We start from the raw sequence: 16424 nt of genomic DNA, 5'->3' as shown, positions 1-16424 counted from the left end.
CACTTCTTTGCCATTATGTTTAACACTGCCCATGAAGGTGTGAGTGTGTGCATGTACATCTATGTGTGTATTCTTGGGGGATGATAGAGGCAATGGGATTACTATTACCTGTTTTTTATGTGGGTACCTTGATTGTTCATTCAACCCAGTGGCCTAAATATGAAATTGGTACTTCCAAAGTCTCTTTGTTTTGTGAACTCTTAAGAAAACTCTTTTTCCGAGTAAAGAAGCCTTCTAGGGCTCTTTTACTTTCATTATTTGATTCCCTTATCATATTTTACTTAACTCAGCATTGATTCTCATTTCATTTTAGGTAATAATACATATTAATCATATTAATTAAAATGTAATCTCAGTTGTTTCTCTGTGGGAGATGGTAATCTCATAAGGACGAATCGTTTTCTTTTCACCCAAGAGTTTTTCTGTTAGTTTAGACTGATTTAGTTGTACCACCTTACACTTTTCAATATAATTTGTTGCCTTTCATTTAAGTTTTTCATTTTTTTTTTGTTGTAATGCTTCATTTTGTTTATTTGCCAACATTAGAATCAGCCATGAAGAAAAGTTGGAATTCCTTGTGTGTACTTTTTAGAATTGAACTTACATCCTAATGAAAAGAGTTCTTCCTAATTTGAGTTAAAATATTTTTTACCTTGATATAAAATTATTTGGTTTTCTTTCAAAAAGGCAACTCATGGTAATTTCCTTTTTTGCAATGACTTACTACATTAAATAACTGTATATCCTTAATCCCTAGTGAATCTAGATATATAAAATTGTTAATCAGAGTAGTGTTTCTTAATAGTAGACGTAGATTAATGAAGGAAAGCTTTCTTGCTTGAAAAAGTTATTTGGGATGAAGACATTTATGAGGGAACTTTAAAACGAAAGTAATTTTCATTTTAAACTTCAATGTAGCCATCTATAGGTTGGCAATCGTTACTAACAAGAAAACTAAGGCAAGAAGAAGTTGCTATTGTGCCCCTGGAAATACTAGAATAACATTCTCAGTGTCATTGCTGTCTATGGGACTATACTCACATTCCTAACATAGCAGAAACTACATCATACTGGACTCTCGGTAAAATATTAAGCTGGACAATGGTATAGATAAAGCATATATTTTAAATATATAACCAAAAATTTAATTTGAGTGTGTGCAGAGAGAGGTAGGGAGCTTGGCATTTAGGGTCATAGGTAGAGACAACTCACCATGGAAAAACTGATAAAATTATTTGCACGAGATATTTGACTACAAAGAAGGAATAATGCATTCATTTACTGTTGGGAGAAACAGAAGGAATAAAACTCAGTTCTCCACTTGAGGTGCTCATACAATTAAATGACGTTTCTAGATGCTCATTACACCTCACTGAAATTCTAGAATGAGATTTAATGTTCTCATTGTCATTGCTATCTGTTTCACTGTACTCAAATTCCTAACATGGCAGATACTGCGTCACGCTGGACTCTTAGTAAAATAATAATGCTAATGTTAGTACTAGCATAACAAACTTACAAGACAATCTATACGAAGAATAACTAAGGTTAAATCTATATATGTATAGTGGTTATGTAAAGGATATTATTGGTTTGATTGTTCTATTTATATTCAGCAAAGACACCCTGACTGTAAGAAAAGAAACAGAAATGCCATAGTTATGAAAAATTGACCATTAACTTGAAGGAAATATTGAACTAAAGAATTGAGATCACTTAATTTTGTTAGCTATTGATTATTAGAGTTTTCTACAGTAAAGTATGTTTAATTTAAAAAATTGTTAGCTAAAAATGGTATTGAACATGGATTAATCTTCTGGATTTTGGTATTTAAAGGAAAAAGATTTTCAGTGGTTAGAATTAAGGAAGACTCTTGCTATGGTGTCAGCGTGTCCCCAGAGTTCATGTGCTAGAAACTTAATCCTCAATGCAGTGTTAGGAGGTAACACCTAATTAGAGACTGTTAGGTCATAAGGGAAAAGGTCTCTGCCCTAATTAATGGATTAATGTTATCAAGGGAGTGGGTTAGTTATCGTGAGAGTAGTTTAGTTTTAAAAGCAACTGTGATCCCCAACTTGCTCTCTTGCACTTTCTTGACCTTCTGCCTTACTAGGAGAAGGGCAGCAAAGCACAAAAGAGCAGGTGGGGGTTAGAGAAGACCCCAGCAAGGAGGCCCTCACCAGATGCAGGCCCCTTACTTGACTTTGAACTTCCAGCCTCCAATACTGTAAGAAATAAATCTCTGTTCATTTTAAATTATGCAGTTTGTGGAATTCTGTCATAGCAACCCAAAACAGACTACGACAGAAGATTGGTACCGAGAATTAGGGCTGTTGCTATAACAATAAGCTGAAAATGTGGAAGGGGCCTTGGAATTGGGTAATCCACAGAAGCTGGGACAGTTATGAAGTGAATGCTAGAAAAAGCCTAGATTGCTGCAAACGGAGCATTGTGGGCAGTTCGGTGAGGGCTCAGGAGAAGACAAGAAATTTAAGGACCATCTGGGACTTCTTAGACATTATTTAAGTGATCATAATTAGAATGTTAGTAGAAACATGCATAGTGAAGTCCATTTTGATGAGGTCTCAGGTAGAAATGAAGAACAAGGTATTTGAAAGTGGAGTAAAGACAGTCCTTGTTTTAAAGTCACAGAGAACTTGGCTGAATTGTATTCTTGTCCAAGGGCTTTAGGGAAGGCAGAATTTATGAGCAAGGAGCTAAGATATCTGGTGCAATAAATTTGAAAGCAAAATGTTGATGGAGCTAAGTAGCTACTTTTAACCACATACAGTAAGATATGAGAGGAATGACTTAAAGATAGAACGATAATTAAAGGAGAAGCAGAAGAAAGATTTTGAAAATGTTCAGCCTGGCCTTACAAAGAATGATAAAGCATGTTTGGGAAAGCAAACCACAGTTGTGGCCAAGCAACCATTTGCAAAAATATTGTTATGGATACAAGAGATCAAGACAATGGGAGAATGACCCCTGAAAACATTTCAGAGATCTTTGAGGCTGCCCATTCCATCACAGCCCCAGAGGTGTAGGAGGGCAGAATGGTTCAAGGAATGGGCCCAGGGTGCTCTCCACCAGAGCCCCCTCAGTTCTCTGCTCCCCACATTCTGGCACAGCATTCCTTGGCTACCCCAGCCGTGGTGTAAGCCGGCCTAGCTACAGCTTAGCCCACTGTTCTAGGAAATACAAGCCATAAACCTTAGCAGCATCCATGTGGTGCTAATTCTGCAGGCACACAGAATGTAAGAGCTGTAGAGGCATGGCTTTCTTTACCTAGATTTCAAAAGATGTGGGGTATTCCATGACAGCTGCTGGGTGGTCTGAGCCCAGTGAAGTCATAGGATTGGGGCTGCCTGAGGCCTTGGGGGCCCAACCCCAATTCCAGTGTTCTCAGGATTTGGGACATCAAAGGAAACTGTTCTCCAGCTTTAAGTCTTAATGTTGTTTTCCCTATTTGGTTTTGGAGTTGGGTTTTGTTCATTCTTTTTTCTTGCCTATTTCTCCCTTTTGGAATGGGATCATCTATGTCTGTCTCACCATAGTATTTGAAGTAGATAACTTGTTTGATTTCACAGGCCCACAGCTGGTGGGAAATTTGCCTAAGGATGAATCATGCCTCAAATTGACGTATATCTGATTTAGGTCAGAGTTTGGACTTCGGACTTCTGAGTTGGTGCTAGAAAGAGTTAAAACTGGGGTCACTGTGATGAAATGAATGTATTTCAGAGGCCACAGACAGAATACTATGGTTTGAATATGTCCCCCAACCATTAGGCAAGGCTTCATAAGAGGTGCTTATGACCTCATAAGAGGTCATGAAGGCTATGAATGGATTAAGGTTGTTACTGCAGGAGTGGGTTTCTTATAAAACCAAGTTCATAGCCCTCTTGCTCTCTCACACTTTCTTGCCCTTGCACCTTCCACAATGGGATGATGTAGCAAGCGAGTCCCTCATCAGATTCAGGACCCTTGACTTTGGACTTCCCAGCCTCCAGAACTGTAAGAAATAAGTCTCCATTCGTTATAAACTACTCAGCCAGTGGAATTCTGTTTTAGCAACACAAAATGGACTAGGACAGCTCTCTCATATGGCTCTGTGAAATGTAATTTTATGAAGAACCTAAAGCATATCTCATACTTAATCTGAGCTCACACTTAAGATTTAAGTACTTGTTTTCTCAGCTGAACTCAGGTGTGTAGGAAACTAGAAAGATTTGCCACCCAGTTTTTAGCTTTAAAAGGCCAAATTTTTTTAAAAAATGACAATACATTTTTTGCTTCATGTCTAAGTGTCATCTCTCTTGAAAATGAGATTGAGATGGATACTTAGAAATTTTAAGGGTTTTATTGTGAAAAGCTTAAATATTTCTAAATATGATGAAAGTTATGTACTTTACAAATATTGTTATCTTCATTTCACATTATCTTCAACTTCAGAATATTCAGAGCAGACAGGTTGGTGAGCAGATGGAATGTGATTATGTTAGTAGCCTACTTGTCCTAAAGCATTTTTAGAATCACTGAGGAGCAAAGAATTATGGAGGCTGGGATGTAAAGAAAGCATTTTTCTTAGTATGCTAAGGATAGAGAATCTTATATCCTCTATATCAATTGCTAAGTGCTTGATGTTTGATGAGGAATGATACAAGATGAAATATAATAAATATAGTTTCTGAATGATTTTTAATGTATATATGAGGAGCATTTTAGACAGTAGTTGTTTCACTGAGCATTTATGTACTCGTACATTATAATTTATACATATATGTATATTTTTTAAAGGTGAGAAAATTTAGCCAGATCAAGAATACTGAAGGAAGTTATTTTTAGTTGCCCCTTAAAATCTTCCAGTAGATCTTTTGGGAATACCTAACATGTGGCTTGACCCCAGTGTATTTTCAGAAACTTTTTTAACCATTGGTTAAGTTTGTCTTGGTTTGGAAAGCATACTACAATCATTGTACATATGGTCAGATCCTTTATTTAGAAAGCCAAGTTACTAGCCTACATCTTTCTCATATCTGGCAGCATTTTTCTTGGTATTAAAAGGCTAGTGATGAAGCCTAACATTTTTAATAAAGCATAGTCTCTTTTTTACTTTTAGGATTCCTGTGTCAAAATAAGGTATTTTTAGAGAATAGAATGTAATTCATATTTTCAGCAGGATTTTAAAATTTAACTACATGCTTTCTTTTTTATTTTTGGTAAGTGACAAAGATCCATTTTAAACTCATCCTGCCTCGTGGTATAATGTGATGTGGTATAATAGAAACCCCATGATAACTCAGCACATTTTTTATAAGTTCATTCTTCGCTTTATTTTCCTGCAATCATCTGATCACAGTATTGAGATGTGAGCCACGTTAGTGTTCTGTCCCTGCATTCAACCACCACCTTTATTTTCTAAACTGCTTTATTGAGGTGTAATTTTTATGCCATAAAATTCACCCACTTAAGTGTACCAATTTTATGCTACACCAATGTTTGTAACTTTGCACACTTGTGTAACAACCACCATAGTTTATCACCCCATTTCCATCACCCAACTAGGATTTCTCACATTATAATTTAGCATATTTGATACAGACTCTTCCCTCCTCTCTGATCCTGTACTGCTTTGTACACAACTCTGTGGAGACATATAGTATTTTATAAAAAATGTATTACCCAATATTTTGTGTATCTGTTTCCCCTACTGGATGATGAACCCCTTGAGGGGTCTTAATCATCATGATATCAGCACTGCCTAGCACACACTGCCTGGCAACTTAGAGCTCCTTCCCATCACTACTCAGCTGGCCCTGATGCCCAGGGATACCAGTTCCCAAGCATTGCTTCCTGGAGGAGAGCAGGGACTTGGTAACATCTAGCTTCTAGGCTGGTTGTAAGGTGAGGAAATTAAATTACAGGGATCATGGTAATGATTGCCGGTACAAGGTGGAGTTTGGGACCTGATTTATAACCCCTACCCTTCTGTAATGTTCTGGCTAGAGGAGTGTATACACAGAGCAGAGAGCTGAGTGAAATGAAGTCAAGCCTCTGCTGTGTAATGCAAAGTGCAAGGCACCTGCAGAAAGTTATACTGGAGAATGTGACTGGGACCTGAGTGGCCACCAAGTCTGCTGAGCCCCCCAGCCTAACCATATTACAGGCTGTGAAATCAGAACTAAAGGAGCAGAGGTGAGTTCTGCCCCACTGGGTTTGCCACATAGTAAGGCAAAAGGGATAGAGTGGTTTACCTCATGCCAAAGAAGTAGTGGGGGCAAGTGTCAAGTTTCTCTTTTGAGACACTCAAAGGTAGGTCAGTGGGGCTACTTAGTTCTGCTTCCTAAATAGAGAGGAAAGAACAGGGCTTTCTTCTGCCATCTTCCCTCCAGTCTTACTAATGTATTAATCCATTCTCATGCTGCTATAAAGAACTGCCCAAGACTGGGTAATTTATAAAGGAAAGAGGTTTAATTGACTCACAGTTCCACAGAGGTGGGAAGGCCTCAGGAAACTTACAGTTATGGCAGAAGGGGAAGCAAACACGTCCTTCTTCACATGGTGGCAGGAAGGAGAAGAATGAGAGCCAAGTGAAGGGGAAGGGCCTTATAAAACCATCAGATCTCATGAGAACTTAATATCACACGAGTAGCCTGGGGGAAACTGCTCCCATGATTCAGTTACCTCCCACTGGTCCCTCCCATGACACATGGGGATTACGGGAACTACAATTCAAGATGAAATTTGGGTGGGGACACAGCCAAACCGTATCACTTAACAATGTATGCAGTTTTGTTGTTGTGGAGGGTTTGCATGGTAAAACTTGGGGTACCTGCTCCATATCATAGGGGAGAGGCTTTTTGCAGTATTTAGCCTAAACTTAGCAGCATAGGTTTCCATTTAGGGTCAATGCTATGGAGACACATGGAATATCCTGATCTTTTGTTGTGGTTATGTATTGGTCTATATCAACAGAGTTCTACAATCATGGAATACTAGAACTAGAACGGATTCAAGACCACAGTCTGCTTCCAAGAGCTGTTTTTTGAAAGTGAATGGGGATTCCAGAGACCTTTCTACTCATCCTGGGCTCCCACTCCCTGGACAGGCTTTGCATGGCTTGTATTTACTGACTTAGAGCAAGCTTCAAATTTTACATATGAGGAGGCTGAGATCTAGAGAGATGCTGCAGCTTATTCAGGATCGCAGTGAAGTTTATGGAAGAGCAAGTACTGAGACACAGTTGTCCCAGTTTTTCTTCTCTAGGGCACACTCCCATCTGCAAAAGTGATAAAATTAATCTGAAGCTGTGGTGAGGTAGCATCTAAGTATATCCATTTCCTTTGGCTGCCATAACAAAATGCCACAAATGGGCTTTAAAAACCCAGATTTATTGTCTCATCGTTCTTGATCACTGAGATCAAGGTGAAAATAGGGTTGTTTCCTACTGAAGGCCATGACCGAGAGTCTCCTCCATGCCTCTCTCCTAGCCTGTGGTAGCTTCAGGGTCTTCCTTCTGTATGTGTGTGTCTGTGTCCAGATTTCTTCCTTTAATAAGGACATCAATATTGTTGGATTAGAGCCCACTCTTTAATCATCTTATTTCCAAACAAGGTCATATTCCTAAATGCTGGAGGTTAGTACTTTAATTTCTCTTGTGGGGACGGAATTAAACCCATAACACTAAGACTAGAGCAATAAAAGGGAAATGGGGCACAATGGTGGACTAGGAAGTTCCAGGCCCTTGTTTTCTTAGGGAAACATTCCATAAGCAAGTAAGACCATCTGAAAGAACTTCACATGTGCTCTGAAAACCAAAGATGTACAGCAACCACGCAAACTCTCAATTAAAAAAAAAAAGCCACATTTAAAACAGTAGAAAACTTCAAAGCAATGTTGTTTGCCCTTACCGGACTCCCTCCACAGCATGGTTTAGCATAGTCTTTAGGAAGCAGCCCAATTACTTACTCCCTGTCTTGGGATGCAAGGAAGAGAGTGGGACTTGATAACAATATTCTGTCCTGTCTGTAGGCTGCCCACGTGACTGGTTTCTATTTTGCCTAAAGTAGGGATCGAAGAGGGGATGGTGTCATAGTTTGGATTTCAGACTGGCACAAGCCACGGAAAGGCAGTGGTCAATGTCATGGCACCTGATTCTGTAGTTTCCCCCATTATACATTCTTGAAACCTTTTCCAGAAATCCAGTTGACCTTAGCTACTTCAGATTTTTTTCTGGGCTTTCTGTTTTTATACCAGTATCATGCTGTTTTGATTACAGTAACTTTATATTTTACAGTCAAAAAACTATGCCTCCAGCTTTGATTTTTTGCTGAAGATTGCTTTAGCTGTTTGGAGTAGTTTCTAGTTTCCTACAAATTTTAGTATTTTTTCTATCCCTATAAAAAATGACATTGGAATTTGGTTACTAGGTATATTTTAACAATATTAATTCTTCCAGTTCATTAACATGGGATTTTTTCTCCATTTATTTGTGAATTTTTCAACGTTTTATGGTTTTCAGTACACAGATCTTCACCTCCTTGCTTAAATTTATTCCTACTTGTTTTTTTTTTTGGTTTGTTTTTAATGCTTTTGGAAGTGGGATTGTTTTCTTAATTCTTTGAGTAGTTAGTGTACAAAAATGCTCCTCATTTTTTGTGTGTTGATTTTTTAATCTAAAACTTTACTGACTTTAGCAGTTCTAACAGTTGTCAGGGAGGGGTAGTTTTTACGGTTTTTCTATATATAAGATTATGTCAGCATCAGAGACAGTTTCACTTCCTTTTTTTTTTTTCTTGCCTAATTGCTCAGCCTAAAACTTCCAAAACTGTGTTGAACAAAAGTGGTGAGAGTGGGCATTCTTGTCTTGTTCATGGTCTTAGAGGAAAAACAGTCCATCTTTGACTGTTGAGTATGATGTTAGCTGTGGGCTGTAACAGTACTGAATCTTTTTTTTTTTTTTTTTTTTTTTTTTGAGATGGAATCTTGCTGTCGTGCAGGCTGGAGTGCAGTGGCGTGATCTTAGCTCACTGCAACCTCCACTTGCCAGGTTCAAGCAGTTCTCTGCTTCAGCCTCCCAAGTAGCTGGGATTATAGGCACCTGCCGCTGCACCAGGCTAATATTTGTATTTTTAGTAAAGATGAGGTTTTGCCCCCATTTTGGCCAGACTGGTCTTGAACTCCTGACCTTGTGATCTACCTGCCTCGGCCTCCCAATGTGCTGGGATTACAGGCATGAGCCACCATGCTGGGCCCAGTACTGAATCTTAATGGTGATAATAGAATAATCAATTTGAAGGACAGAAATCTTTCTTCCAGATTGATTCTGATCTATGAGAGACTGGCAGTACTGTATTTTTATATTTTTATTATGGTATTGGTTGTAGGTACAAATAGTTTTTCATTGTAAAAATAAAATATAGAAACTAGAAACAACTCAGTATCTTTCGGTAGATGAATAGATAAACAAACTGGCACGACCATAAAATGAAATGGTACTTTACCATGGTAGGGAACAAACTATCGATTCACATTACAATATGGATGAATCTTAAACGCATTTTGCCAAATGCAAGAAACCATTTTATATGCCATTCTGGAAAAGGCAGAACTATAGGGATGGAAGTCAGTTGCCAGGAGTTGATGGGAGAGAGGAGTTGGCCAAATAACAGTGTGAGGGAATTTGGGGGGTGATAAGACTGTTCCATTTGGCATTGCAGTGGGTACATGACTCTATACATTATCTAAATCCTTAAATCTGAACATCACAAGAAATGCATTTTCAAAAATGCTTATTTTTTAAGAAAATCAGTCAGGATATGGTAAACACAAAGTAGAATTCAGTCTATAACGAAGGAATGTGTTTTTCACCTAACCATTGTGATGAGAGTGAGAAAAAAAGAGCTCACCCATAACTTTGGAAAACAGTGTAAGAGAAAAGAAATGTACACAAACACTGTACTGTAGTAGATAAATTTGTTCCTCACATGGTTGTAGGCTAGCAATTTTGGAACTCTTTTATATGTTTACTGAGATTGAACAAATTAATATATTGCAGATCATGAGAGCCAGTTTTCTCACTGTTGAAGATGTACAGATAAGCAAGTGGGAGAAGGCTGGAATGAACCTTGTGCTGGCTTAGGTTTGGTGGTGTTAATATGAATTAATTGGAATGGTTGGATGGATACACAAATATAGATGTGTGTATACCCGTGAGTGTACTTATATATACAGTCATACATCACTTCATAACTGTAATATGTTCTGAGAACTGTGTCATCAGGCGAATTCATCATTGTGTGACCATCATGTGTACTATATGGTATAGCCTATTGGTCCTAGGCTATAATCCTGTATAGCTCGTTACTGTGCCAAATACTATAGGCAGTAGTAACACAATGGTATTTGTATATCTAAACAGAAAACAAACAGTAATCAAAAAATGAACAGTTACAAATATGGCATTAAAGATTTTTTGTAAATGGTATTCCTGTTTAGGGCACTTTACCATGAATGGAGTTTGCAGAACTGGAAGTTGCTCTGGGTGGGTCAGTGACTGAGTGAGTGTTGAATGGATTTGAAAGCCTACGACATTACTACACAGTACTGTAGACTTTCTAAACACTGTACACTTAGGCTACAGGAAATTTCTTTTTAAAAACCTTTTCTTCAATTATAAATTAACTTCAGCATACTGTAACTTTTTTACTTCATAAACTCGTTATTTTAGCTTTTTAACTTTTTTCTAATAACAGCTAAAAACACATTATACAGCTGTACAACAACATTATATCCTTATTTTATAAGTGTTTTCCTATTTTTGAAATTTTGCCTTTTTTACTTTTAAAAACTTTTTTGTTAAAAATTAGAACACATGGGACTTTATAGGCTAAGAGTTTAAATAATAAAAATAATTAGAACACAAATACACACGCTGGCTTAGGGCCACACAAGGGTCAGGATCATCAATGTCACTGTCTTTCACCTCATGTATTGTCCCACTGGAAGGTCTTCAGGGGCATGCATGAAGCTGTCATCTCCTACGATAACAAAGCCTTTTTTATTTTATTTTACTTTAAGTTCTGGGATACATGTGCAGAATCTGCAGGTTTGTTACATAGGTATACGTGTGCCACAGTGGTTTGCTGTACCTATCAAACCATTATCTAGGTTTTAAGCCCCACGTGCATTAGGTGTTTTTCCTAATGCTCTCCTCCCTCCCCTTGCCCTCCACCCCACCCCCAACAGGCCCCAGTGTATGATGTTCCCCTCCCTGTGTCCAAATGTTCTCATTGTTCAACTTTCACTTATGAGTGAGAACATGTGGTGTTTGGTTTTCTATTCGTATGTTAGTTTGCTGAGAATGATGGTTTCCAGCTTCATCCATGTCCCTGCAAAGGACATGAATTCATTCTTTTTTATGACTCCATAGTATTCCATAGTGTATATGTGCCACATTTCCTTTATCCAGTCTGTCATTGGTGGGCATTTGGGTTGGTTCCAAGTCTTTGGTGTTGTAAATAGTGCAAAGCCTTCTTTTGGAACACCTACTGAAAGACCTGCCTGAGGCTGTTTTACAGTTAACTTTTTTTTTAATAAATAGAAGTAGGATACTCTAACACTGAAAAGCATAGTATGGTAAGTATTAGGCAATGGGATTTTTTTTGGCTGCATTATAATTTTACAAGACCATGCTTGTATATTGTATGCTGTCCATCGTTGACCACACATTGTTATATGATACATAACTATATCTCCCTAGCTTTGTCTACTGAGAAGAACCCAAAGCAATGAGCACACCTAGCCCCGAGATTTGGTTTCTAAATACTATTCTCCAGTAAGAAGAACCAAGGCTCCTTGGAGAAGTGGTTGATTTCAGGGCCAGGACAAGGAAAATATAAGATGAGCTTGGAGGCGTTCTGTGGTACCTGAAAGTAAAGAAGTACTTTAGAAGATGAAGCATGTTCACAGCACATAGGAGCGCACCTTATTATAACTCCCAATGGCCAAAGCTGCAAAAATTTAAGCAACAAATTAAATAACAATAGTATTTGATTATAACCTAAAGAATAAAATAAATATCCATGTGTCCATACTTACAGAAGAATTTCAATTAATGAATGTAGAATAAATGGGGGAACCATTAAAACACCGTAATAGTAATTGTTACAAGATAAAGTTAGTGGGTAAAGGAGAATCACAATATTTGCACAGTTACAAGATATCTCCCCAAAAACACTTACAAAGTTAAATAGTAACTTTACTGTAGAGGAACCTGTGGGACACTACCTTAACCAAGTGATCATGGTTAATTCTAACCAGTAATAAAACTTGTATCCCCTGGACCTAAAGCACTGAGAAAGATGCATCACCTATATGGAATCTTTCCCCAAAAAATGCATAACCTCTATCCAGTCATGAGAAAACATCAGAAAAACCTAAACTGAGGATATTCTACAAGATAACTGACCAGTACTGTTCAATGTGTCAAGGTCATAAAGGACAGGGAGAGACTGAGGAACTGTTACAGACTGGAAGATGCTAAAGAGACATGACAACAGAATGCACTGTGGGATCATGGATAGGATCCTAGAATAGAAAAAAATGGTAAACTAGTGAAATCCAAATGAAGCCGAGTTTAATTCATTGTATTAAACTTACGTTAATTTTTTAGTTTTGAAATTTTTTACGATAGTTATTAATATATAAGATGTTAACATTAGGAGAAGCTGGGCATAGGGGAATCCTGTCCTTCACAAATCTAAAATTCTTTCAAAATAAACGTAAAATATCCATTTCTTCTAAGAGTCCAGTTTTGTTTTCACTTATCTCACAATTACTGATAAAATACCAAAAGGGAAAAAAAAGGCTGTTTTTCTCTAATTACCATCATTATCAAACACTTCTGGTTTTGTGATATATTTAAAATATATTGTGGTTATTTGCAAACTATTAATCTGGCTAATATCCAGCTTCTATAAGGAACCTAAAGAATTCAACAAGCAAAAAACTAAATAACCTTACTAAAAAAGTGGGCAAAGGACATGAGCAGACTGTTCTCAAAAGAAGATATACAAATGGCCAACAAACATGAAAAAATACTCGGCGTCACTAACCATCAGAGAAATGCAAATCAAAACCACAATGAGATACCATCTGACACCAGTCAGAATGGCTGTTATTAAAAAGGCAAAAAAATTAACAGATGCCAGTGGAGCTGCAGAGAAAAGGGAACACTTATACATCATTGGTGGGAATGTAAATTAGTTCAGCTACTGTGGGAAGCAGTTTTTAAGTATTTTGTTAGAGTACATAAAAAAGAACTACCATTCAAATCAGCAATCCTGTTACTGGTTATATACCTAAAGGAAAACAAATCATTCCACCAAAAAGACACATGCACTCATAGATTTATTGCAGCCCTATTCACAGTAGCAAAATCATGGAATTAACCTAGATGCCCTTCAATGGTGAACTGGATAGAGAAAATACGGTAAATACACACCGTGGAATACTATGCAACCATAGAAAAAGGTTGAAATCATGTCGTTTGCAGCAACATGGATGCAGCTGAAGGCCATTATTCTAAGCGAATTAATACAGGAACAGAAAACCAAATACTACACATTTTCACTTAAAAGTGGAAGCTAAACATTGGGTACACATGGACATAAAGATGGGAACAGTAGATGCTGGGGACTATTTTTATGGCGGTTGAGAGAATAGCAGCTGTCACATGCCAAAGCACTGTGCCTGGCATCCCCATTCTAATCCATAGTAGCTTTGCCTGGGGTTTTAATATTAGGGACTAGCCTGGTTATTTGGGCGATATTGTTGACTATTGTCCATTGGACTGACTCTAACACTTTTGCTGTTTTCTGTACACCTAGTTATATGCTAGACCCTGTAGAAATACATAAGTCAAAATCATAATTCCTGCCAATAAACTCCCACTTGTTTGAAAGAAGACAAACATGAAAGCATTGTAAAGGGTGAAAAGACCAATGACTTTAGGGATTTTATGATCATATCTTCATTATCTCTTCATCACTAAATCTGTGGCCTTGTATATTTAAACTCACTGAGTCTATTTCCTTATCTGTAATAGAGGATATTAATATCAGTCTTATAAGATATTGCCATGATCATTAATACCTGGCACATAGCATACATTTAACAAATGGTGTCTGTCATTATCATGATGGTGGTTATAAAAAGTGGTACACCATTGGAATACATTGTAGTTTTTTACAGTAACTTACTTTTTTCTTTGAATATTATGGTAGGTGCTTGACTCAGTCTTTGTGCTTTCTCCCTTTTAGAGATGATGAAGAGAAAAAAAAGTCTCCCTCAGAAAGTACTGAGGAGAAAGCTAATGGAACACATCCAAAGACCATCAGTCGTATTGGAAGTACTACTAACCCATTTTTGGACATTCCTCATGATCCAAATGCTGCTGTGTACAAAAGTGGATTCTTGGCTCGGAAAATTCATGCAGATATGGATGGAAAGAAGAGTAAGTATCATGTGTTGTCATTTTCTATTTCATTTATTTTATCTTTATGCTCAAAATTTAAAGGGAATTTATCTGAAAGTCAAGGATGAAAAAATTATGTTTATCTGTAGACACATTCTTGAAATTTGATAAAGCCTCTAACCCTAAATTAAAAATCCAGTGTGGCACCTGCTCTTCTCTAAGCAGAATTATAGAACTTTAGACAGGGAGAACTCCTTTCAATTTATTCATTCTCTATCCATTCGTTTATTTAGTCATGGCTCCAACAATAATACTGACTACCTGCTGTGCCAGGCACCAGAAATAGAGTGTTGAGCAGGAGGGACAAGGTTTCTGTCTTCATGAAGTTTACATTTCTGGTGGTTGAGGGAAAGGTTGAATTTGCAAAGCATAGAAAAATTAATGGTGTAAGGTCCCAGAGACAAAGGATGGAGGGAGGGAATTCATATCCAGTGCATATGTGGAATGACTGGCCTTTGAGAAGGTGGACAGGTGAGATGTAGGAGAGCATAGTATAATTAGTTTTGGGAAATTGAAGGAGCCTAATTGGATGGCTTCTGATTTTTCTGTGAAGTATGAGGCATGATTATCTTGATAAATGATGGTGTTTGGAGTTTGAGAAGAATAGAGCATGCTTATATAGTTAGAATAATCTTTGCAGAGTGAAATAGCAATTTGATATAGTTGAACAGAGTAAGATAATGTGACATGTTTGCTCAGAATTATCTTTGGGGTGAAGAGATGTATAGTACCACTGTTGCTATCTGTGGCTGGATCCTTTTTCTTAATATGTTAGCATATTCTATTAGCTTACATGGAGAGAAACATTGCAGTGGGGTGGCTTTGACATGGACTTAGCAATGCTGAACAAATTTCTTAATGTTCCCAAGTTCTTTAAGAGCACATCCGCCATATTTTCTGTGCACCTTATATACTAGGTTAGTAGACTACTTAATTTTATCCCACAACATTGTATCAGAACTCATATAGTTGTGACAGCAAGTGAATCCATCTTAGAAAAAGGGCACACCTGAAGATGGATTGTCACCAGGACATACTCTCCATTTCTAGCTCTGCATGATTTGTTGTGTCAGCATTATTCTTTGGAATGAGGTCCTTTATACATGGTTATTAGCAGTGCTATAGATCACGTGTTTAATTTTGACACCAAAGACGATTGTTCTTCTTCCCTAACTTCTAATTTAGTCTGTTCTAGGACAGGATTCTGACTTGTATCACTGAGAGGATGGAATATTATGATTGACAGCCCCCACTTGCTTGCAATGACAATAAGAATGAGATACTGGTCCCAGAGAATGGGAGTTCTTGGCACACAAAGCAATAGATACCCATTTGTTTCTTTCCAGTGTGCAGACACACCCTTCTTCATATATTGAATAATGCTTTTGCCAAACATTGCAGTTTTCCTTTTACAACCACAAATATACCATCTCTCTATAACATGCCTGCCCAACTGCAGCTGCTGTCTCCAAGGCTAAGATTTGTTGATAGTGTTCATTCCCCTCAGTCAGGTATGGATGGCACTGAAATCTATAGGCTAAGTGAAAAATACGAAAATACGGTTGTCCCTTAATATCTGTAGGGGATTGATTCCAGGGCCTCTGACAGGTACCAAAATCCAAGGACACTCAAGTCCCTGATATAAAATGGCATAGTATCTGCATATAACTGATGCATATCCTCCCATATACTTTAAACTATCTCTGGATTACTTATAATATCTAATACTATGTAAATAGTTGTTATGTTGTATTCTTTGGGGAATAATGACAAGGAAAAAAGTCTGTACATATTCAATGCAGACAGAATTTTAGAGGGAATATTTTCCATCCACCGTTGGTTGAATACACAGTTGCAGAACCCACAGATGTGGAGGGTTGACTGTATC

General features: G+C 37.6%; 1 protein-coding gene across 13 annotated transcripts in view; it reads left to right on the top strand.

Annotated features, from left to right (window-relative positions):
* Window positions 1-16424, top strand: part of PSD3 (pleckstrin and Sec7 domain containing 3) — a 547860-nt gene that overhangs the window by 438468 nt on the left and 92968 nt on the right. For 12 of the 13 annotated variants that reach the window (XM_055349507.2, XM_055349521.2, XM_031013674.3 and 9 more), the window contains one exon: window positions 14322-14515. In XM_055349507.2, coding sequence (XP_055205482.2) covers window positions 14322-14515 — 194 coding nt within the window. Of the gene's footprint in view, window positions 1-3867; window positions 4015-14321; window positions 14516-16424 lie in introns of those variants that run through there. The other variant, XM_055349519.2, reaches the window with a different exon arrangement.

The sequence above is a fragment of the Gorilla gorilla genome, chromosome 7 (genome assembly GCF_029281585.2).
Source record: "Gorilla gorilla gorilla isolate KB3781 chromosome 7, NHGRI_mGorGor1-v2.1_pri, whole genome shotgun sequence".
Lineage (NCBI taxonomy): Eukaryota > Metazoa > Chordata > Mammalia > Primates > Hominidae > Gorilla > Gorilla gorilla.
This window is presented reverse-complemented; position numbering and strand designations above follow the sequence as displayed.